Source organism: Schistosoma mansoni (genome assembly GCF_000237925.1).
Source record: "Schistosoma mansoni, WGS project CABG00000000 data, supercontig 0062, strain Puerto Rico, whole genome shotgun sequence".
Classification (NCBI taxonomy): Eukaryota; Metazoa; Platyhelminthes; class Trematoda; order Strigeidida; family Schistosomatidae; genus Schistosoma; species Schistosoma mansoni.
The window spans coordinates 420,379-444,317 of NW_017386029.1; the positions used below are offsets into that span (position 1 = coordinate 420,379).

General features: G+C 38.7%; 2 protein-coding genes across 2 annotated transcripts in view; one reads left to right on the top strand and one right to left on the bottom strand.

Annotated features, from left to right (window-relative positions):
* Positions 1–9,304: 9,304 nt before the first annotated feature.
* Positions 9,305–11,435, top strand: Smp_051260 (60S ribosomal protein L8, putative; the record flags this gene model as incomplete). The annotated part of the gene is made up of 3 exons (XM_018790535.1): positions 9,305–9,595; positions 9,628–9,951; positions 11,252–11,435. The coding sequence occupies 3 exons, from the start codon at positions 9,305–9,307 to the stop codon at positions 11,414–11,416; spliced, it is 780 nt and encodes a 259-aa protein (XP_018646167.1). The 3' UTR covers positions 11,417–11,435.
* A 1,303-nt stretch (positions 11,436–12,738) lies between these two features.
* The window catches only part of Smp_149530 (elongation factor 2 kinase, putative), a gene marked incomplete at both ends in the record, with an annotated part of 28,687 nt that continues 17,486 nt past the window's right edge, over positions 12,739–23,939 (bottom strand). The window contains 2 exons of the mRNA XM_018790536.1: positions 12,739–12,823; positions 13,795–14,087. Coding sequence (XP_018646168.1) covers positions 12,739–12,823; positions 13,795–14,087 — 378 coding nt within the window. The remainder of the gene's footprint in view (positions 12,824–13,794; positions 14,088–23,939) is intronic.

The following is a 23,939-nucleotide window of genomic DNA, read 5'->3' on the forward strand; positions in this document are numbered from 1 at the left end:
TTGTCCAAGGATTGGCCGCAAACATATTAGTAACGTCAAAACATTATAGTTCAAGAATTCATTCATGTCCTGATTCTGTATGGGCTTTACATATCCAATTATTTCAAACCGAATGTTGAAAAACTGTGTTTAATAAAACAACCTCAAACTCCAACCGTTCTGTTTGACAATCAAAATAAAGACCCACTCACCAACGGTGTGGTTTCTTCTTTCGACAAAATAGGGAGGTACCCAGCAGTACGAAATTGGTGATTCCTACTTTGAACACAAAAATTAATTTCTGTTCCGCCTGATTTTTGTTTATTCATGAAATCAAACATTCTGATTATCTTTAACTTAAATTTAGTATGTAACCATCTGTATATATTATAATTAAATTCAAAATATCCATGCTCTACCCCATTCATATTATGTTGATTAATATTGTTTACAAACCACAATTCAAACTCAGTCCAAACAGAAATTCTTGGGGATAAATGTAATTTCTCACCGGCAAGAGTGGATACTTTTGTGACTACGGAGTTATGACGCCAAGAATTTAACCGCAATAATCTCGAGTTGTGGTCTGTTCAACTAGAGCATCGTTTCACGTGACACACTCAATCTGGAGGAATTCGCTACCAGCATCTATGACTTGTCCTCTGAAGTCCACAGACTAGCCAATGAAATGAATATAATTTTGAGTTTAACATATTGGCATTTGATAAATAATCATTATTATTTGTGAAGCCATCGAGACCTGTACCTTAAAGAGAAAGCAATGATGAAGTTCAGAGTTCACGTTTCCTCTCATCACACTTCTGTCCCAAGAATATCGTCCGTGCGAACGAAAAATTACTGCCCTGTCTACATGAGTTACTATTTCCGAACATCTGGTATTTTTAAAAGCATCAGAGTTGTCTGTCATGTCAGTGTTTCTGCTACAAAAACACCATAAAGTTCAAAAGTAAGCAGTAAATAGTGTCAATACTAAAGTTTATTTATGTGAAAAGAGTATACACGAGCATAAGACTAATGAATAAGTATTATTCTATGTTTTTCATCTCATCTTGAATAAAAAATAAAGGTAGGGACACTTGCTTCAACTCCACTGCGAACAAGGTTGGTAAAAAGGAGCCACATCCTTCTAATAGTCCAAAAATAGGATGACGGTCAAAGAAGCTAGAGTGTTGTAATTTTCAACGTCTGTTCATGCATGTCGGAATGGGATATCCGAGGCTTGTCCGTCCATCTTCCTGAATCGTTCACCCTGTGTACCGGCTCACGCTAACCTCAGGCAAAGCAGTTGAAAGAAGGCAACGATCAGAGGCATGATGTGATACATTAGTAGCAATCATTAAACCCATTGTTTGACGAGGAGTTGTGGCTTGTGAACATTCGACATAAATCTTGGACTCTGTGAAATCGTTGGATTTTGCTGGCATTGCAAATGAAAGAATAGGTTGCAGAGGTGTATTCTAACCCTCAAAAACGGTTGTCCGTACTTAGTGCTGGTAGCTACTTCTCGTTTTATCTTCAGAAGAAACCGGACTCGTAGTCTCAGTATGTCATAATTCAGATCGTATGGTAGAACAGTTAGAGTTTCTGGATTTTCTTTTGAAACACACAAACTTTTCACTATTCAATTTAAAATAGTAGGAAATATAGCCCATGCTCAAACAAGGGAAGTGTGTAAATATTTGGGCAATAATTTATGAGATCAAGGTGTTTTCGATCAACTTTTGACAACCAAACCTAAGCTGTTGCACTTCCACCAGCCGCGACAATGCCTGTTCAAGACATCACTGTTTGTCATGATGTAAACGTACTGAGAATGAAATTCCGACTTGCAATTGAGACTTTTTGATTCTGTTTACACCTTTATGTAAATCTATGCGTCATATAATTCATCTGCAGTGACTGTACCTAAAACACAGCGAGATAATAACTAGTGAAGCAGGAAATTCTTTAATGACACTGTGGCACATACCACAGATCCGAACCACTGCCATGACTCTAAGAGATGTGAACGTCACAAGGCATAAACTCACATTGTGTGATTATTACTGTCGACCAACTCGTTATCAGGACCAATGGTCTGTCGAAATTCGGAATCCTTCAATATTTCTTTAATTTCAATCTTATAGGATCTTAGTTTTAGTATGCTGCAATTCAGACTAGCCTCCCTATATATTCATACCATCGTCATAAACGGTATGCTGGAAGATACATTGAAGTGCATGAGTCCTGTCCATAATGAAGGTGGTTGCTTGGATATTGAACATCGAAAGACTCTGCATCAATGCATAACGCCCAGTCATAGGGCGTAGGGAGATATAGCAAACCAGAGAGACCAGTCAAGGACAAAGAAGGAAAGACAATCACTGAGATTCAAGAACAGAGGAAAAGATGGACAGAATACTTCGAGGAACTGCTGAATAGACCAGCCCCATTAAACCCACCGAACATTGAAGCAGCACACAATGACCTTCCTATAGATGTCACTCCACCAACGATCGAAGAAGTCAAGATGGCCATCAGACAAATCAAAAGTGGGAAGGCAGCAGGACCTGACAATATACCAGCAGAAGCACTGAAGTCATACATTGAAATAACTGCAAACATACTTCACCTTCTATTCAAGAAGATTTGGGAAGAGGAACAAGTGCCAATGGACTGGAAAGAAGGATATCACATCAAGATACCAAAGAAAGGAGATCTGAGCAAATGTGAAAACTACAGAGGCATCATTTTGTTATCAGTACCAGGAAAAGTTTTCAACAGAGTGCTGCTGAATCGGATGAAAGACGCAGTAGACGCCGAACTTAGGGATCAACAGGCTGGATTCCGTAAGGATAGGTCGTGCACAGATCAGATTGCGACACTACGGATCATCGTTGAACAATCAGTTGAGTGGAACTCATCACTATACGTCAACTTCATTGACTATGAGAAGGCGTTTGACAGCGTGGACAGGAGAACATTATGGAAACTTCTTCGACACTATGGAGTTCCTGAAAAGATTGTCAGCATTATCCAAAACTCATACAATGGACTACAGTGCAAAGTGGTTCATGGAGGACAGCTGACAGATGCATTTCCAGTAAGGACCGGAGTCAGACAAGACTGTCTACTCTCCCCATTCCTCTTCCTTCTAGTGACTGACTGGATTATGAGGAATTCGACATCTGACGGGAAATTCGGAATACAATGGACAGCTCAGAATCAATTAGATGATTTGGACTTCGCAGATGACCTAGCCCTCCTCTCTCATACACACGAACAAATGCAGATGAAGACAGCAAATGTAGCAGCAGCCTCTGCATCGATAGGCCTCCACATTCACAAAGGAAAAAGCAAGATTCTCAAATGCAACACGGAGAACACCAACCCGATCACACTTGATGGTGAAACTCTGGAAGAGGTGGAAACATTCAAGTACCTGGGGAGCATCGTTGATAAACAAGGAGGATCGGATGCAGATGTAAAGGCGAGGATTGGCAAAGCAAGGGCAGCATTTCTACAATTGAAGAACATATGGAACTCAAAACAACTCTCAACCAATTTCAAGGTCAGAATCTTGAATACGAACGTCAAGATAGTCAGTCCTACTGTATGGAGCTGAAACGTGGAGAACTATTACGACCATCATCAGGAAGGTACAAGTATTTATCAACAGTTGTCTACGCAAAGTGCTCAACATCCATTGGCCGGATACTATCAGCAACAGCGTTTTATGGGAGAGGACAAACCAGCAGGTTCCAGCTGGAGAGGAAATTAGGAAAAGACGTTGGAAGTGGATCGGACATACATTAAGGAAATCACCAATGTGCATCACGACTCAATCCCTAACTTGGAATCCGGAAGGGAAGCGGAAAAGAGGAAGGCCAAAGAACACACTACGCCGGGAAATAGAAGCAGATATGAAAAGGATGAATGTTAACTGGAAAGAACTGGAAAGGAAGGCTCAGGACAGAGTTGGATGGAGAATGCTGGTGAGCGGCCTATGCTCCTCGACGAGGGGTAACAGGCGTAAGTAAGTAAGTAATAGGCTTTGCATTGTTATATTAACCAGTTAACTAGCCAGATCATGATACCTCTTATTTTACTCGGTAAGGGTTTTTGATGAACCAAAATATGTGGTGTTTCCGATATTCGGTGCTTGACGACAATGTTGTCCGTAACATCTTTCCAATCGCGAATCCAAAACGCAGTCATACTAGTAGTCGAAAATGAACAAGTTAAACGGTATGTTTGGAAGGTAGTCGATGTATGGAGTAGTGTATCAGTAGAGCTAACTAGTGTGTGGCAGACCGAAATTTATCTAAACTCAATAATCTCCACAACCCCATGCTCATAATAATCATGTTCTTACTGGACACTATCTTCAAGATGGGTTTCCTAGAGTTCTAGTGAGGAGCCAAGACCAGTAGAGTTCCACTATGTCTGTTGTGAGGTTGCTACTCACTGAAGATAATGGTGGACGGTCGTGCAATATCGTGGATTGGTTGAAGTTAGATATTAACACCGTTGGATGACAGCTCAATGGTCTAGAGGTTAGGCGCTCACGCGCGAAACTAATGGGTCCTGGGTCCGAATCTCGGCAGTTGGGGTCATGGATGCGCACTGCTGAGGAGTTCCACAACAGGATGAAACAGCCATTCAGTGCTTCTAGGTTTTTCATGACGGTCTGACATTTATCCATTCGTGATATCAATCCAAACTCAATTATCTCCACAACTCTATACTAATAATGATAAATTTATATAGAAGGAAAATTGATGTGTCAGTATGCTAAGTGTGAATTTAACACACAAGAAATATATTGAACGTCCCCTGAGTTGCCAGGAACAGGTGCGTTCTAGCTTCTTTCGGGCTTGTAATTCATAATTATAATTCGTCAGTAATTCTATCTACAATTGCCATAATCGAATATCGAAATAAAGAATGTAAAGGGGATATCACTATGATCTGTAAATATAGACAGCAAATATATTAGAGTTCAGTTATAGTAACAGAGAATGATTGAGAACAAGAGATATATGTACAGCAGTATATTTCTGAGCGTTAATCACTGTGTCACGCTATGGGTTGTTCAAAAACGGAACAGAAGATCAAAAGCTATGTTCTACTAAACAAAATTTTACAGTTAATGATAGTAATAGTACAAGTTATGAGAATTAATGAAAGATGCAAGTAATGGCAAAAACCAGTAGCGAAATGAGTCAGTTTTAACCATCCCCATAATTTTTGGGTGTGACGAGTAGCACAACGTACATGATAGTGATCTGGTACGAATGCCGTCAGTTAGGATGTGTCAGGCGGAAATAATAAGGTCAGGACCAATCCACGAGACTTACAGAACTATTTGTTTTTGAGGTTTATTTGTCGCTACATACATAAATTTGAGTATATCTACGTACAAGTCGTGCGAAATGTAGATAATATGCCCATTACATTACAGGGTTGTTGAGAGACTCCTAATGGAAAATTTGAGTAAAACAGATCTGGGATTGACTCTGACTTTAGGAACAGTGAGAAAAAACGTTGAGATTGTGTTGTTAATGCTTCATACACAGCAACAGAATAAACTCATCCTGAGACACAGTTTACTTACTAAGGGGCTATGTACAAACTCAAACATAAAATTACTGATAAGTTTATCTATGTGATTAACTACAGAACACTGATGATGCAAACTCGAGCTACGGTGAATGAATCAAACAACCACTCATTTTAGTAATCACTAATTGGTCCACTTGAATGTAATAATTGAGAAGCCTCAACTTTGACTGATATAGAAAGAACATGAAGGGGAGTCTCTGGACACCTTCTATCCTGTATTTGAATACTCACATAAAAGACTGAGCTTCTCAATTTCCACGAACCATCTCACTTAGTTCGACTGTATGTACCAAAGTAAAATCATTTGTCTGGAACCATCAGTTTAAGATGAAGCTTGAAAAACCACTTTACAGACATTATGATATTTGTTCGACTTCAGCACCATCAAGCAACACATCACGTTACTTCAGTTACTACGGCAGGGAAGTATTACTATAACATACAAACTGACGTTCATCGGGGGGCCAATCAACTTTTGGTCTCATTACTGTTGTGTTTGCCTTTTTCAGAGAACGAAAGTAATTTTGAGAAAGAAATGTTTAACCTGTATATATTATTTAACTGCTGTATGAATAGCCTGAACTCTGATTTTGCTCGACATTGTAAAGGTAGGCTACCTGTCCATTCACGTAAGGCCCACACAGACAAACAGGAAGAAGCTCACCCGTTTCAACTTGAAAGCATAAACTGCTTATACATGAACGCTGCGAGTTTACGAAATAAAATGGATGAGCTACGTGAACTTAGCAATGCTAATAATGCTCATCTGATGGGAATATCTGAAACTTGGATACCTTCCTAGTTTACAGACCAGGGGCCAGCAATGCGTGGGATGTCTTTGTTCCTCAACGACAGAAAAACAGGAATGGGTTGCAGGCTAACCATATGCACACGGTCATGCCTGGAGGTACACCAACTTCACAACCGAAAGTCTCTCAATCTTGATGAATCCGTATGGTGCTCAGTAAGATTGTCTACCACCTCGAAGTGTCTAGTTGGGGTCATGTACAGGAAACCCAACGCTGACATCGAGTGCGACAATCGCATGCTGAAAGGACGATCTGCTCTACGCGTCTCGGAATCACTCATATCCCGATTCTAGGAGACTTCAATCATCCTAGAGTCAATTTCACGGCACATACGTATATCGGAGGTAAAAACTCAACTGAAGCTCGGCTCTTCAAGCTCACTGAGAATCTGCGATTATTCGAAAATGTGAAGTCGGTAACTCGTTGGAGAAACAGTCAGACACAGTCGCGCTTGGACTGAGTATTTACAAATGAAGAATTCCTAGTCCACAACCTCTCAATTCTCGCTCCCCTGGGGAAAAGCGATCACGCCATTATATCCTTCAGTTTTGTCAGTAAAACTGAGCTAATATATCCCACCAACAACAGACGCTGGAGTTTCAAACGGTTTAATATGTCAGCTTTACAGGACTATCTACAACAGGTGGATTGGGATGTTCACCCTCAACTCGAAGTGGATGCTCATTGGGGTTTTTTACTGCACACACTCTTATGTGCTACTTAGCAATTAGTTCCTCAAACGGTCGCGAAAAGCTACAAGCAACCCACAATCACCAAGAACCGCACTCTTCGTTTGCTAAGCCTCAAAGGGAACTGTTGGGCAGAATACAAACAAACTGATAACAACGCTGCGTACAGGCGATACAAACATACAAGGAACATATGCACAAAGGCGATAAGAGAAGACAGGCTTCAGTACGAGATAAAGCTTGTAGATAAATTTGTCTCCAATCCGAAAAGCTTATTCTGTTATGCAGCCTCTCTTCGACAAGTCAAAACTGGAGTTTCCCAACTGCTAGGTCCCAATGGTCCAACCAATAACAATAGTGACGCCTCTAACCTTTTGGCTGAACAATACTATCGGACATTTCAACCGACCCACATCAACTATATTTATGAAAGCTTCATCTTCAACTCCACAGGACTTTTCGAAGTGAACCTGAGCTCTGACTTAGTGTACCGGTAACTGCAGCACCTAAAAAAAGACACTTCTGGCCCGGATATGTTTCATTCTACTATATTGAGGGAAGCAGCTTCAGTTCTAGCAACACCGCTTAGCGTGATGTTCTCATACTCTCTAAGCCGAGGCAAGCCGCCAGAAATTCGGAAGCTGGCTCACATCACACCAATTTTCAAAGAAGGTCGACACAGCTAACAACCGATGACCCCTCTCTCTATACCTTCAAAAATTATGGAATCCCTGATATGAGACGGTATACACGACAATTTATTATCCTTAAACTTCTCATCCAACAGCATGGTTTCAGGAGGGATCATTCTTGTACAACCGACCTACTGACTTCACTGGGCAGATGGACAAGCATTCTTGGTCGTAAGGGGAAGGTTGACGTTATTTACCTTGATTTCTCAAAAGCTTTTGGTAGGGTCAACCATATATACCTTGTCAATAAGCTAGAACAGTTGGGTATCAAAATACTTCTTATTGACTGACTCACTTCATATCTAAAAAAATCTACATTTTAAGGTCAGAGTTAACCTCACTTTCTCTCAGGCTATGGGATGTCCTAGTGGGGTCCCCCAGGGTTCAGTACTAGGACCTCTTGTTTTCTTGATTTATATGAACGATCTTCCACAACAAGTATCATTCGAATTGTTGCTTCTTGCTGATGATGTGAAAATTTGGAGAGAGACACACAACCAAGAGGATATACTGGCACTTCAGGAGGATCTGACTCGACTTCAAGGTTGGGCAGATGACAACGGACTTACATTTAGCACTTCAAAGTGTAAAGTGATCCACCTGAAACATGTTGCAGACTGAAACGACGACTTGGGCAACTCCTCTCTAGAAGTATCTCAAGTTGAAAAAGATTTAGGAGTGCTGGTACCCTACGACCTGAAGTCGTATGCGAACTGTGACAACAATGCCTCTCGAGCAAACCTTGCACTGGTAACACTGAAGTGCAATTTCGGCCAGTTTGACGGTAGAACTTCCACATAATCTACAACAATATCATTCGTACCCGTTTAGAATACGGAAACATAAAATTTCCTCCCTCACTCCAAAAGGTTAAGGATACTCTGGAACGTATCCAACGGCGAGCCACGTAATCAGTTCAAGGACTCAAATTCAAGTCTCATGAAGAGCACTTCCAGTCACTAAACCTCTGCCCATTGGAGTATATGCATCTTGGGAGTGACCTTCTAATGGTTTACAGTATCCTTAACACTTCTGGTCATCCCCTTAAACACCTACTTAAGTTTAGTTCCAACAGAAACCTAAGGGGTAACACCTAGAAACTAGAGACACAACACAGCAGAAAAAACTGTAGATACAACTTCTACTCCTTAAGAGTTGTCAAATACGGGAATTCGCTGCCAACTGAGCTAGTGCAAGTGACCTCACAGGAGTCATTTAAGAGGAAACTTGACTTACTCTTAAGGACTAAGGATAATATCTTACTATGATTTACCTATTTCTTTTTACTCTATTATCGTTAATATACCTAAGTTCCTGCCTGAAGGTATTGGTGATCCACTACTACTAGACACAGAAGCCCGTTAGGCGAAATCTTCTATTTCGTCCACAATAATTTGAACCGTTGGACACCTTCACCAGCATTGTTAGTCTTACGTCCTTCTTTGCCCAGTTGGTTTGTTTTTGGCGTGGAGGTGGGTTCTCTGTTTTCGTACATTACTGTCTGCCCTAGATGGGTAGGGTTATTCGAAGTCAGCGTAAGGGTGCCGGAGGAGTTTTCAAAGCACATACCAAACATCGTAAAGGAGCTGCTAAGTTGCGTCCAAATGATTTTGCTGAACGACATGGTTATATTCGCGGTGTAGTTAAAGAAATAATTCATGATCCGGGTCGTGGCGCTCCATTAGCCAAAGTTTCCTTCAGAGATGTATATTCATACAAGTTGATCAAGCAAACATTTATCGCGGCGGAAGGCTTGCATACTGGACAGTTCGTGTATTGTGGTAAAAAAGCCAAACTTCAAGTAGGGTTATTGTATTTTATTATTGACATCAGATTGGCAATATCCTTCCCATAGGTGCAATGCCCGAAGGAACTGTAGTTTGCAATCTTGAGGAAAAATGTGGCGATCGTGGGAGGTTAGCTCGTGCAAGTGGAAATTATGCTACTGTTGTCGCTCACAATCCCGACACTAAACGAACTCGTGTCAAACTGCCATCAGGTGCCAAAAAAGTTTTGCCATCGACTTGCCGTGCTATGGTTGGTCTCGTTGCTGGTGGCGGTCGGGTAGACAAACCAATTTTAAAAGCTGGTCGAGCCTATCATAAGTATAAAGCTAAAAGGCATTGTTGGCCCACAGTCAGAGGTGTTGCCATGAACGTAAGTTTCTTTTATAATGTCACAACATTGTTAATTGAAGCTATGCTCTGAATATCCTCAGCTTTTACTCCTGGATCTCGTGACGCTTTGTCAACGTCTTGAGTTACTATTTTATTTCAACTCCGGGTAGTTGGGCTTGATATCCTTGAATTGCGTTCACCATAAAGTCATTTCTCAGTTGGTTAGCTTTTTCCACAACTTCGTTACACAGTAAAAGTTGTGTATCTACATTTTCCATCTAGTGTTGGTGCATACCGATGGTTTTTTCTGTTTGATGGGCATCAAGCGTAATAAACACTGACACTAGCTTTACCTTAGTCAACAATCTTGATATTTACGTAGAGTTATCCCACTTTAATGTTTTCATGTCACCGATTTATATATTTTCGGATCTCCGACATCAATTCCTTCATATCACAACTGATTCTGTCACTACCTCTACTAATCTGGGTTTTGGTCTAACAATTTCATCTCTGTTATTGGGGTTTGACTACCTGAACAGGTTCCACGTGATTGACTGTGTTAATTGCAAATGCAATCTCTCACTTTATCATCCAAGGAGTGGTTTTCCAAAGTCGTTTTAGCAATCTAAGTAAATATAAATTTCAAACTGGTTGCGAAAAGCTTGTAAGATTTAAGTAACGACATAAATCTCACTGAACTGGATTCCTAAGTATCAAGCAAGCCACGCTAAGTAGTCTTGTTTGAAAACTCACCGAACGCCAAACCTCGTACGTGGTCGTGAACAGTTGATAACTACTGATACATCGTTACCAAACCACTTTACCCCATAAAATATTTCTAACATTTTACTGCAGACGTTTCCATTTGATTTTTATCAAAACCGTGATCTAAGCTTATGTCGTCAACATAATGTGAAGATATGGCCACAGCAAATATCTAACATGCTGGTTATGTAGAGAACAGTTAATCTGTAACAAGTAGAAAGAGCTTTAAAAGTTTATAAAATATCCCAGCTAGCTCAGCGTTCATTTTCTAGGAATTCGTTATCTAGCTGACATACGTAAATAGTATTAGCGTTCTGTTATGCTTTATTTGTCATACATCGAATTTATCGCGTAAGGATGCAATGATATATTATTTTTCCAACTATTGGAAGGCCGTTTTTATGCTATATGCAATCGACAGTGAACTCAGGTTGAAGCGGACAAAGTGTTGAATCCACTAGCGATTTGGTTAAACTTAATTTTGCTATACATCTACTTGTTAAACATTTTTTAATCTCATCTAGTTTATAATACTAGCATGTCAAATATCTGCACTTTCTTACTGTTGACAGCCTGTTGAACATCCTCACGGTGGTGGTAACCATCAACATATAGGTAAACCATCTACAATTCGACGTGATGCATCTCATGGTCGCAAAGTTGGTCTAATAGCTGCTAGACGAACTGGACGTATTCGTGGTACCCGCACAATTACTTCTAAATCCGACAAGGAATAAAATAAAATAATCATATGGTATGAAAGGCTTGTTGGTTTCACCTAATGGGTTTTTTAACTAATCATTAAATTGCGTAGCACGAGTTCGTCGGGAACCTAACTGTATATTCCTGTACACAAAGTTAACTAAGAGTTTTTCGGGGATGAGAATAGTAGTTTAAACATGATACTGAAAGTTGTCTTTTCAACACCAGAACGAAGTGAAGTACGCGATAAAGATGAAGTGTTGAAAGACAACAGTTTTTCGCCTAGAAACGATATTAGCAAATAGATTCATGGATAAATGTTCACTTTTTCCTTTGGAATGCATCTTTTTGTTTTCACGGAGGAATGAAACAATCAGTGGTCCTTGTGAAACGAATTCTACCTGCCCTTAACAAGATTTGTGTCTCAGATTTTAAGAACGGATAGCGATTGTACTAGCCATTTCTCCTATTCGTGGATAACACGTGGTTATGGATCTCAGTATTGTTCGCTCTTGCTTTAGCTTAAATGTGTCACTTCGGTTAGTTGCGTGGTTTTTCCGCCAATGCGCCTCTAATCTACCAGTAGTAATGCTGTTTAAATAAAACGAGTTCTCTGCGAAGCACACGGAAGATGAGGTTATATACAGCACTTGATAGTAGAGCATTTTCATGTAGTCACTCTTCGTGTCTCGTAATGAAGATGTACTTTTCGTAATTTTAGGTAACAGTCTTCCAACTACTAGGTTGCTGGTTCGAATCTAGCGTCACTAAGTGTTTGCGTCAGGCATGTATTAATATTTCTCACAATGCATGTGTTACATTCTGGTACAACAGCGTAGAAATGGTTTCTTTGCTAGAATCCAGGTTGGGCGGCTATTGTCAAGGTACACCCTGTTTGAACAGTACACTTGATCTTAATAATCTGATGATAAGCAATGAGTTATCGTTTTGTCTAGTCACCTTTCTTATCAGTAACTTCTAAAGCACATTTGTAATGTAAATATAGATCTTTGGTCTTAATTTCCAACAAGTAAAACCACTGCTAAAGTTACATATCATTTATTTGGCTTCAACCAACAATCAAGGATTTTCTCTGTATCTATCCTATTTTGACACTGTTTTCCATAACAAATACTTGAATTGCAGTCACTTCAACAAAGTTGGGAATGTCCTAAAGCAGCTTTATGTATTTAAAAAGTAATTCTTTTTACCCCGCTTCTAACCACCTATTTATATAAAATGTCATTGTAGTGAAGACTAGAAATACATTAAGTTATTTTAGATTAAAAGCAAAAAATATGTAAGTACCAAAGCTGTTTTACAAATCTCATCAACAGCTTAGTTTACTTTTGTAGAGTCATTGACATCGAAACTTTGTTGCGGAGATAATGGTAGCAATTTGTCTTTGTGTAGCAGCCAATCCAGAAGTATCTTTTGTATTCCTTTTAAGTAGAGACAAAACGAACGAGAGGTAAGTATCTTAATAATACGTTCCGCACACTGATTATAGACGAGCAATTAAAATATTGATACCATTTGAAGAGGAATTCGAAACTATAGGATATTTGTATGTTTCTTTGCTAATATCCACTAAAGTTCCTATTGAACTACCTAACTCATGAGTGATCTTACTCTTACTAGGGGCTAGCTCCAAGTTCAATTATCTGAGATTTTTGCCATGGTCTCTGAATTAGAATCTTAAATCCACAGTTAAAGATGAGAAAATTAGTGACTTCTGTCTATGAGTGTAACTTTCAATATTTTGTCTTTCGTAGTTTGGTGGTATCGTTAGTCATGATGATTTCAAGCCTTGCACTTCTCGAAGAAAATCATTCTTCCGTGTATTTGTAGTCAAACACAACGGTTAATACTTTTGATGTACTGTTTGCCAATGTACCACTGATAAATAATATTTTATTCTTGATATGTCACGATTTCAATCGATTTGTGGTACTGCGCATTCGTTCAGAATAGAAGATGCGTAACAGTTTGCTATCTATTGACTTTACGCTACAAAATACTAAACTACCTATACCATGTTACGATTTTTAAAGTAAAACTGAACTATAGTGACCCATGAGTTTAAAAATCTGTAGTGTAAATTATCTGACTGAAGCTAATAACTGTTCAGAGGAATTATCTTGATAACGATCCGTTTATCTTACATGAAGAATTTGAATTCACACCCACAAGTACTAACGGTAGAGTATACTATCAATGTCCCAAGCTAAATACTGACATGATATTTATTTATAAATTATAACCAGTATTAACTATGTAGAACATATGACTTTGATATTAACGGTGAGTAATCCATGGTTCATGGATACAAAGAGCAATTTCTATGTGATTCATCCAACAGTCTATGGAATATAAATTATGCTACTAAGTGATTTCGTCTGTAAATTCTTACTTAAAGTTTTGGAAAGAACGCCTTGCAATACCGTTATTAGAGTTAGATGTTTTTGAACTCTTCGGAACAGTGTGTTTGATAAACTGTTCAGACTTTACCGACGATGAAGATATTGACGGGAATAAGTGATCATCTTTTTGGTTTTCTTGCTGATTAGATTGTCTGTGATCTGATTCAGATTGCTTTGACGAATTGCTTAGTTTCATTAACTGTTCCCTTGTTTCAGCTAATACAGAGTTTAATTCATCTCTCTCCCAACATTCTTTTTCGACTGTAGCGTAAAGTTGTTTAACCTAAAAAAACGGTGATCAGTTAGTAACATTCTACAAATAGCATAATTCATAAATGTTTAGACAATCAAAAGAGCGACAATTGATTGGGTTGCATCGGCACCTGAACTAATGATGGGGAGCGAATTAGTTGAACGTGTTGACCTCTTCACTTATCTTGGGAGTCTCATTAGCCCTTGTGGTCTGGTGTGTGACAAGATCTTAGCACGGATACAGAAGGCTCGACTAGCTTCCACCAACTTACGTTATTTATGGCGTAGGCGAGATATCCGTCTGGCAACGAAAGGACGAGTTTACTGCGTAGCAGTTCGTTCTGTCTTATATTATGGCTCGAAACATGGCTAGTAAGAGTAGAGGATATTCGTAGGCTACTAGTTTTCGATCATAGGTGTCTTCGAAGCATTGCTCGTATATCCTAGGACCACCGAGTGAGTAATGCAGTCGTTAGGAAACGGGTACTAGGTAAGGATGGCAAATCGATTGATGAAGTAGTGAAACTTCAGGTGAGATGGCTGGGACACGTGCTACGCATGCCCAACCACCGACGTGCAATGTTTCATGGTGTAGGAGTAGGTTAGAAGAAAGCTAGGGGCGGCCAGAACAACGTGGCACAAATCCATGAAGTCAGGGACAAGTGGACAGCCACGTTGGTAGGTGTAGACTATCACAGTGTGTAACGTAGGTCGTATACATGGGTCTGTACTTGTCTACTAAGACGAATTGAATTGAGGGTTTTGTAAAAGTTTTCAAACTTTTCCTTATTTAGATTTTCCACTTTGAAGTGCACTGTCAAACTAAGTCATCTTGTTTACTAGTTTTAATATTCTAAATTATCAATAAAATCAATTATTATGGGGGAACGACATTAACAAAGTACGCTATTGCTCACCAAACTCGATTTCCAACATACCCTCAGTATCACGTTCATGTATACTACACCCTATATTCCAAAACGGTAACAAAGGCTAGGTACTTTCTCAAGGAAATATAAGTCTTATATCTTAGCTAACTCCTTATGCAATCAGACGCTGATAGTAGTTCGAGTCAACTGTTATTTCTGGAGATTATTCCTTTCTTTAATCAAATGAAGATTAAAAAAAGAAATTAGTAAGAATACGTGGGCAATGGCGTATGTGTCTTGGTTTACAATTCATAACAATCAATTTCTAGTAATATTCAGTGAGGCTGTGATTGGATGGTGTAACTGAGACTAGTTAGTAAGACTGACTATTTTCATACGAATTACCAAGTGTCTGCACGCTACGATATTTTATGTCAAATGTGCAAAAATGATTCTATGAATAATATTTCTCTGAAAAATCGGAAACTACACAAAGGATATTTATTTATGTCTAAAATAGGGTAGATTATCTTTTGATTGTAGGACTCTTCAGAATCATTCACCCATGACTAATTCGTCGGTTATAGTGAGGAACTTGAGGATAAACTGTTTAAGCATTTATAATCACTGAGTGGTGACCAATAACATGTTTTCGTAGTCTTTTAGTGCTGAGCGAGTCTTATCGATCAATTCACAGTGTGTCCACTGGTACGTGGTTGAAATCCGCACTCTCTTTGTTAACATATTAAGTCGGTGGAAAACTCTAGACGTAGGCTTCGCGCTACTTTGGGCTCGTCAACAGTCGTTATATCCAATGTTGAGAGAACGGGTTTTCCCTGTAAGGTTCGAATTCGCACTACTCAGCTTCGCCATTTGAGACGCTATTACTTATATAATCGGGTAGCGACTGACCTAAGTTCCGTCATGATCTCAATCACAGCTTGTTGACGAGTGCTAACTAGCATAAAATCTAATTTCAGGGATGACTGCTGACTATGTCCGGAAATCAAATTAAATCACGTGTTTACTAATTTTTTCGTTCTAGCTCGTACGTAATACGCGGTACGAAACAACCTTTACAACAAATTTCTGATTGAAGACCTTCACTTCTTGCGATTATCTTAATTAATAAAAAAACAATACTAAAGACGAAGTTCTTAACTTCTTGTTGATATCTCTGGACTTGGTTTTCAAGTTCTCCTCGAACAGAATCCGAATTGTTCACGCTATTAGTCAATTGGTTAATTTCCTCTTTCATCGTTTCCATAATACGACGATGTTCTTCTTGCAAAACAATATTTTCTCTCTCTTAAAGATTTAAGAAATAAAATGAATTTTGATAAGGGAAAACACATTCGTACATGTTATTATCTGTATTAGTATTCTAAGTAGTAGTAAGAGGAGGTATTTGAAACGACGAGAAAATTTCTACGTAAGGGGAAGAATTTGAGTTGTCAACTAATGAGATTCCACCGGGGACTGGAACTGATCCTATGAATGTTCACTAAAATGCAAAGCAGTCCAATCCTAATTACAGCGTGATTGGTTGTACATAGCCGAAACTAGTTAGGTTTCTGGGTGAAACCAATTTATGGGCTGCCTTCGAGCAGGGTTCATACTCCGTTTGTTCCCTCAGGATCCTGGAGCTCATGTGCACCATGGGTTTGAAATCAGGGTTTCCCAACTCCCCTAGATGTACCCACCGACCCGGTTAAGGTGCTGGACATTCGCTTTTCGTCCTTGCGATCCCGTAAGCAACACCCTCGCTACGAGAAGGCAGTGAGTAGGACTTCCCTGGTGGTGGCTGTATACGCGCAGTCATGTGAGGGTATTTCGAGAGAAAGAGCTGACTCTCCCCCCCTAAGCCTCACCAGGGCGTTTGAAAATACATTCCCGAACCTTACTATTACGAATATTATATTGTCACAGGATGTCAGCAATCTTTTGGAGACCGTGATGGTCGAATGCACAGAGTATTTTATGATCTCCAACTTGTAGAGGCCGTAATTCACAAGCACTAGGATCCCACCGATGTACTGTAAACTCGATCTTTTAAACCTGGAATAATCTAAAGATAGCCTTTACTCTACCGACATCATATAAAAATAACGTTACCATCAATTCTGTATATTTCTTAGCATAATCAATCTCAGACAAAAAGTAGTTTTGAAACTCTAGTAAAGTTCAGAAATGAGTTCTTTCATCGTATTAACAAATGGCGATTTGTTAGACGATCATCAAATACCGGGATTTTAAATTGCTAATTATTTTACACATAAATATTCCATTACTATTTGTCAAAATTACGTAAAAGAAATTTGTAATGATTCATTAGATTAAATTTTTCTGTGCAATAGCTACAGATATTGTTCATATTGAAATAGGTAGAGTGAGGTCCAAAGTTTTGACCCCCTTGTTTGGCTATGATTTGTTCTATGGATTTAAACACGATCCGATCTGAAACAGTCTAAACACTAGAATAATACTGTTCCCACTCCTAATTCAGGCCTTCACAATCATTTAGCACTTGTACGAGAAAGTTAGTTCGCAGCACTATTGAATGTCATGTGGAAATCATAGTTTCATAAACAGTAAAAGTTATCATTCACGACTAGATGTCATCAAATATTGCTCAGCATAGAAACCAATGACAATCTTATTTTGGTCTGTTTTAATATTCATCATAAAAGTGAGAGGAAGTTATTTAGCCAAAAGAATTTTTCCTGGTTGTATTTGTTTATATTTATAATTTGTTCTCGTTCACTTATTTCCTTGATAATGCCTTCTCTCCTTTCTCTACTTATTCATGATCTAATTTTCTTGCTTGTTTGGCGCATACTTATTTCGGTCCTCATTTTTACCTAAATTTATGTGTTTAAATAGACAGTTGTCCACTACAAAATAAATATCGTTGACTGTATTGTGTTGCCTGAGCTCCATAGTTTAGTTGAGAAGCCTTTGTTTTTATTCTGAACAACATCAACGCTTCCATCATGAAGAAGAATGATAACGAAAACTTTTCAGTTAAACTACCCAGCCCATACAACATGCGCAATACAATGAAAAGTATCCACCTGAGCTATAAATCTTAATACGTAGTTATTATCAAAACAAGTATAAAGTGATCCAGACGAATTTGATCCTTTGTTGGATTAAATATAACTGGCAAAATGTTGCTCATACTATTGTAAATATGAAAATGTATAGTTAGGAATTATGTTCTGAAAATAACCTTTTTTTGTACATCATTAAACTTGTTAGGATATTCACAGGAATATCCCAAAATTATCTCGAAAGTAAAGTCGTATGTTTTCAGACTCTTCACATATTTCGCATGTTATTTTCTATTGGTCATTATTTACAGTGGTCCTAACTATGACTTTCACGTGTCGTTTTCCTATTGGTCAATTTTGAGTTGTCCTAATTATAACCTTTACGTGTCCTTTCTTTCCACTGGTTACTGTTCATAGTCATTTTAACTGTATAAATATGCCTTGTCTGTAGACCACTTTTGTTCTGCTGCTGACCCCATAAACCATTCTCATTTAACGGCTGTGTTCTGATTTATTGGAGTTGGGGAACAGTATTGGGGTCGAACTAGGATATCTGAATTTGGTCAATCGGTAGAATTTCGTGTAGTCATATCGCAATACGTAATATTTGGGCAATTTATATTAAAACTGCAAACATTGTCCAAGAAATAAATAAAGCCACCAACCTTTTTGTTTAACTTCTGATGTCAACTGTTCAATTTTTCGATTTGTTTGACTTTTAATTTGTTGCAATTCCAGTTCTTTTTTCTCGAGAGACAATTTGAATTCTTTCTCTAATGTCAACTCCTATATAGCGATTCCAAAACAAAGAATATTTTAATTGCATAATCTTCCTAAAATGCTTAGTTTGGTGTTAAGTAGCTGAAGAAACTAATCAGAAAACCTTCCTAGACCTAGATTCCTTGGTAGTTAGAACTTGTCACCATGGAGTACACGTAATCTTGAGGAGATAGGTGCTCTCTGGTAGATACAAACTTGAGTCGCCTAGTTTCAAAGTTTAAAGTGGTATGTACCATTAGGTTATTCAAGCTACTGATCGAATTCTACCTATCGATAGATAAAACCAGTGGTTGGATTTAAATCACTTTCATTACTGATTTTAACTGTGCTTGGTAAATGAATATGGTTATTTGTTAAATGCTCTTGTTGGGTCTTTTAACTTTATTTGTTTTTGATGTTATTTTGGTACATGGTCAGTCATCGTAACTTGATAAACTCTATCTTCTCATTCCATTATCAGAAATCATCAAAGGGACTACCTGTGTTAAACTATAAATTAAATAAAACACTAGACACCACCTGATGACCTATTAGTTATGTATTCAATAGCGATTATCTCAAAGACATATTCCCCGTAAAAAAATCATTACCAGTGATATCAAACAAATAGGAAACATGAGAATGACCAAACGATAATGTAAAACATTGGATTGCGTTTTATCACAAGGAGGTTGAAGGTGAACACTAGAAAAATTTCAACTCAACGACCTAAAGAGATTACGAAGTGGAAATATATAGGTCACTTTGTTATTTGACCGACGTTTATAAGTTTGTCAACAGACTAAATTCTCTTATGGAGAATTTCATGCCTAGATAGTTTTGTTGCAGACGAGCGCAATTCGAAAGCAAACATTTTTCATCTTCCATTCTCTCACTGAAAACATACGACATTCAGTCGTACAATCAAATACAACAAACTATTAGGCGATATATTCGATATTTGATTTGGATCTCTAATTCGTACTATAGATGGTATGAGATGACAAAAGAAGGTCGACATTGTTTGTATCATTGTTGATATTTCGTGGTCCACAATATTTTCAGGAGTTACTTAGACAAACGAAGTAGTCAATACAGTTAACTACACTAACAACCATTTGTTAAAGTGAATATCGAAGTAGGTCAGTCCTCAAAAATCTAACCTGTACTTGACAGATAAAAGTTTCATGTTTGTATTCGAGGTTGTCAGAAGGTTTTAAATCCTATCAACATTGAATTTCGGTTCACCTACTCCAAGCCTATAATTGGATCTTCGAAAGATTGGAGATAATCAAAGTCAATATCATTAATATTCGTTTAACAAAGTTCAACAAATGTCTTGAAACCTATTTTATACACGTCACATATATTTTCCTCAGAAGGTAACCATTTATAAATTCTCTAAAATATAAATAAAATGGCTGTGTTCTACTCAAATTTTAATAGCATCATCACACTGCTTTTCTCATACCGGCAAACCTCAAATATAAGGATAAAATTTAGTCAATACTAAATATTAAAATAAAATTATATAAACAAACATATGTAAGGGTCGGTGGTCTAATGGTTAAACATTCGCTACCAAGAACGAAGATCATGTGTTCGATCCTTTGTAGTGGGGTCATTGATCCCCCTGTTGAAAAGTTTAATACTGCAACGAAACAGCTTTCCAGTGCTTCTTGGTTTCTAATGATAGTCTGACTAAGATCAGTTAGCGATTTAAGCTAGAGGAACACTACAATTTCTACAAACTTCGCTATACTGACAAATGTATTGGTTTACTTTATTATACTGTTGAACATTGAGTTCTTTTTCCATCTCTTGAAGTTTAATTTCCAATTGTCGGTGTAATTCATTTTGTGAATCTCTTGATGTACAAAATATAAAGAAACAGAGAACAATTATCATAAATATTTCTAAAAAAACATCATTTCCTTTTGTAAGGGAAATAGCTGTTTATATAGTTAAGATCATGAGTCAGTTGAAGCTAGACCACCATGAAAAACCTGGAAGCACTGCAAGGCCATTTCGTCCTATTGTGGGACTCCTCAGCAGTACGCATCCACGATCTCGCCTCGCGAGATTCGAACCCAGGACCCACCAGTCTCGCGCCAGAGCACATGATCATATGCTCACCAGTGACTGGCTCCATGAGGTAACTCCTGGAGTTCTAGTGAGAAGTCTTGGCCAGTGGAGTTAATCCATGTCGGGTAGAGACAGGTATCTGCCTCAGTACAATGGAAATCGGTCGCGCAATTTCGTGGATTGGTTGAGGTTAGATATTGACACCGTTGGATGCCGACTCAGTGGCCTATCGTTTAAGTGCTCTGGCGTGAGACTGGTAGGTCCTGGGTTCGAATCTCGCGTGGCGAGATCGTGGATGCGCACTACTGAGGAGTCCCACAATAGGACGAAACGACCGCCCAGTGCTTCCAGGTTTTCCACGGTGGTCTAGTTTCAATTGACTCATGATCTTAACTATATAAAATTACTAAAATCTCCACAAAAACCCCCTTGTGAAAATAGCTGTTTAATTGAATTCTAATTAACAAAGACATTGGCAATAATACATATTAATCTACGTGATTATGAGATTGAAATTAGAATCAAAAGGGAGTCACAATTGATTCTGGATCATTAGATTATTCATCAATATGAGTGTGAATAGTTGATTTTAAAAAATTATATTATACAGATAAATGACACATGAATGAAATAACTCTTTATCATTAGATAATTGAAGGTGATTAACAGAAAGTTCCGTTTATACATATTGTGTTGCTATTCTAAAAGAATCAATATTTCTTTGGGAGATTTAAAAATACCACTTAGTAACACTAAGAAGTTGAAGTTGAACTTTCAAGGCTGTGACTAACTCCTGTTTTCAACAAAATGATAAACTTAACCTCCGAATAAAAGCTTTAACTCGCAAAGTATTAAGTGTTGAACTGATCGTACCCAGAAACGTCATATTAAGAAACAAAGTAAATAAAAACAGATTTCTAGTGGACTAGTTTGGTTAATCCAGTTATATTAAATTTTTTTATTAACTGTTTGCAATTACTGTGCACAAATATCTGTGAGTACTGGTCGTGCACAGACCGAATCGCTACACTACGAATCATCATTGAACAATCAATCAAATAGAACTCATCATTACACATCAACTTCCTTTACTATGAGAATGCGTTTGACAGTGTGGATAGGAGAACATTATGGAAACTTAAACGATACTATGGAGTGAGCACATGAGAAAATCGTCAACGTCATACGGAATTCATACGACGGACTAAATTTCAAAGTCGTGTTCGGAGGACAGCTGATAGATGCATTCCAAGTGAAAACCGATGTCAAACAAGGCTGCTTACTCCCCCTTCCTCTTTCTTCTGGTGGCTGACTAGGTTATGAAGACCTCCACATCTGAGGAGAAGCACGGAGTACAATGGGCAGCTTGTATGCAGCTAGACAATTTGAACTTCGCAGATGACCTGGTCATTCTATCCCATACACACGAACAAATGCAGGTCAAGACAACCAGTGCAACTTTAGCTTCTGCATCAGTAGGCCTCAACATACACAAGGGAAAAACCAACATCTCCAAGTACGACACGGAGAACACCAACACAATCACACTTGGTGGAGAAACTCTGGAAGACGTGGAATCTTTCACGTACCCAATCAGCAGCATCATCGATGAACAAGGAGGATCGGATGCAGACGTAAAGGCAAGGATCGGAAAAGCAAGGAAGAACATATGGAACTCAAGACAACTGTCAACCAATATCAAGATCAGAATCTTCAGTAAGAAGGTCTAAACAGTTCTACTGTATGGAGCTGAAACTTGAAGAACTACTACAACTATCGTCAAGAAGGTACAAGTACTTATAAATAGTTGTCTGAGCAAAACACTCAACATTCGTCGGCCGGATACCATCAGCAACAGTCTGCTGTGGGAGACAACAAATCAGCTTCCATCTAAAGCGGAAATTAGGAAAGGACGCTAAAACTAAATAGGATATTACTCACTTACTTACGCCTGTTACCCCTCGTCAAGGAGCATAGGCCGCTCACCAGCATTCTCCATCCAACTCTGTCCTGAGCCTTCCTTTCCAGTTCTTTCCAGTTAACATTCATCCTTTTCATATCTGCTTCTATTTCCCGGCGTAGTGTGTTCTTTGGCCTTCCTCTTTTCCGCTTCCCTTCCGGATTCCAAGTTAGGGATTGAGTCGTGATGCACATTGGTGATTTCCTTAATGTATGTCCGATCCACTTCCAACGTCTTTTCCTAATTTCCTCTCCAGCTGGAACCTGCTGGTTTGTCCTCTCCCATAAAACGCTGTTGCTGATAGTATCCGGCCAATGGATGTTGAGCACTTTGCGTAGACAACTGTTGATAAATACTTGTACCTTCCTGATGATGGTCGTAATAGTTCTCCACGTTTCAGCTCCATACAGTGGGACTGACTATCTTGACGTTCGTATTCAAGATTCTGACCTTGAAATTGGTTGAGAGTTGTTTTGAGTTCCATATGTTCTTCAATTGTAGAAATGCTGCCCTTGCTTTGCCAATCCTCGCCTTTACATCTGCATCCGATCCTCCTTGTTTATCAACGATGCTCCCCAGGTACTTGAATGTTTCCACCTCTTCCAGAGTTTCACCATCAAGTGTGATCGGGTTGGTGTTCTCCGTGTTGCATTTGAGAATCTTGCTTTTTCCTTTGTGAATGTGGAGGCCTATCGATGCAGAGGCTGCTGCTACATTTGCTGTCTTCATCTGCATTTGTTCGTGTGTATGAGAGAGGAGGGCTAGGTCATCTGCGAAGTCCAAATCATCTAATTGATTCTGAGCTGTCCATTGTATTCCGAATTTCCCGTCAGATGTCGAATTCCTCATAATCCAGTCAGTCACTAGAAGGAAGAGGAATGGGGAGAGTAGACAGTCTTGTCTGACTCCGGTCCTTACTGGAAATGCATCTGTCAGCTGTCCTCCATGAACCACTTTGCACTGTAGTCCATTGTATGAGTTTTGGATAATGCTGACAATCTTTTCAGGAACTCCATAGTGTCGAAGAAGTTTCCATAATGTTCTCCTGTCCACGCTGTCAAACGCCTTCTCATAGTCAATGAAGTTGACGTATAGTGATGAGTTCCACTCAACTGATTGTTCAACGATGATCCGTAGTGTCGCAATCTGATCTGTGC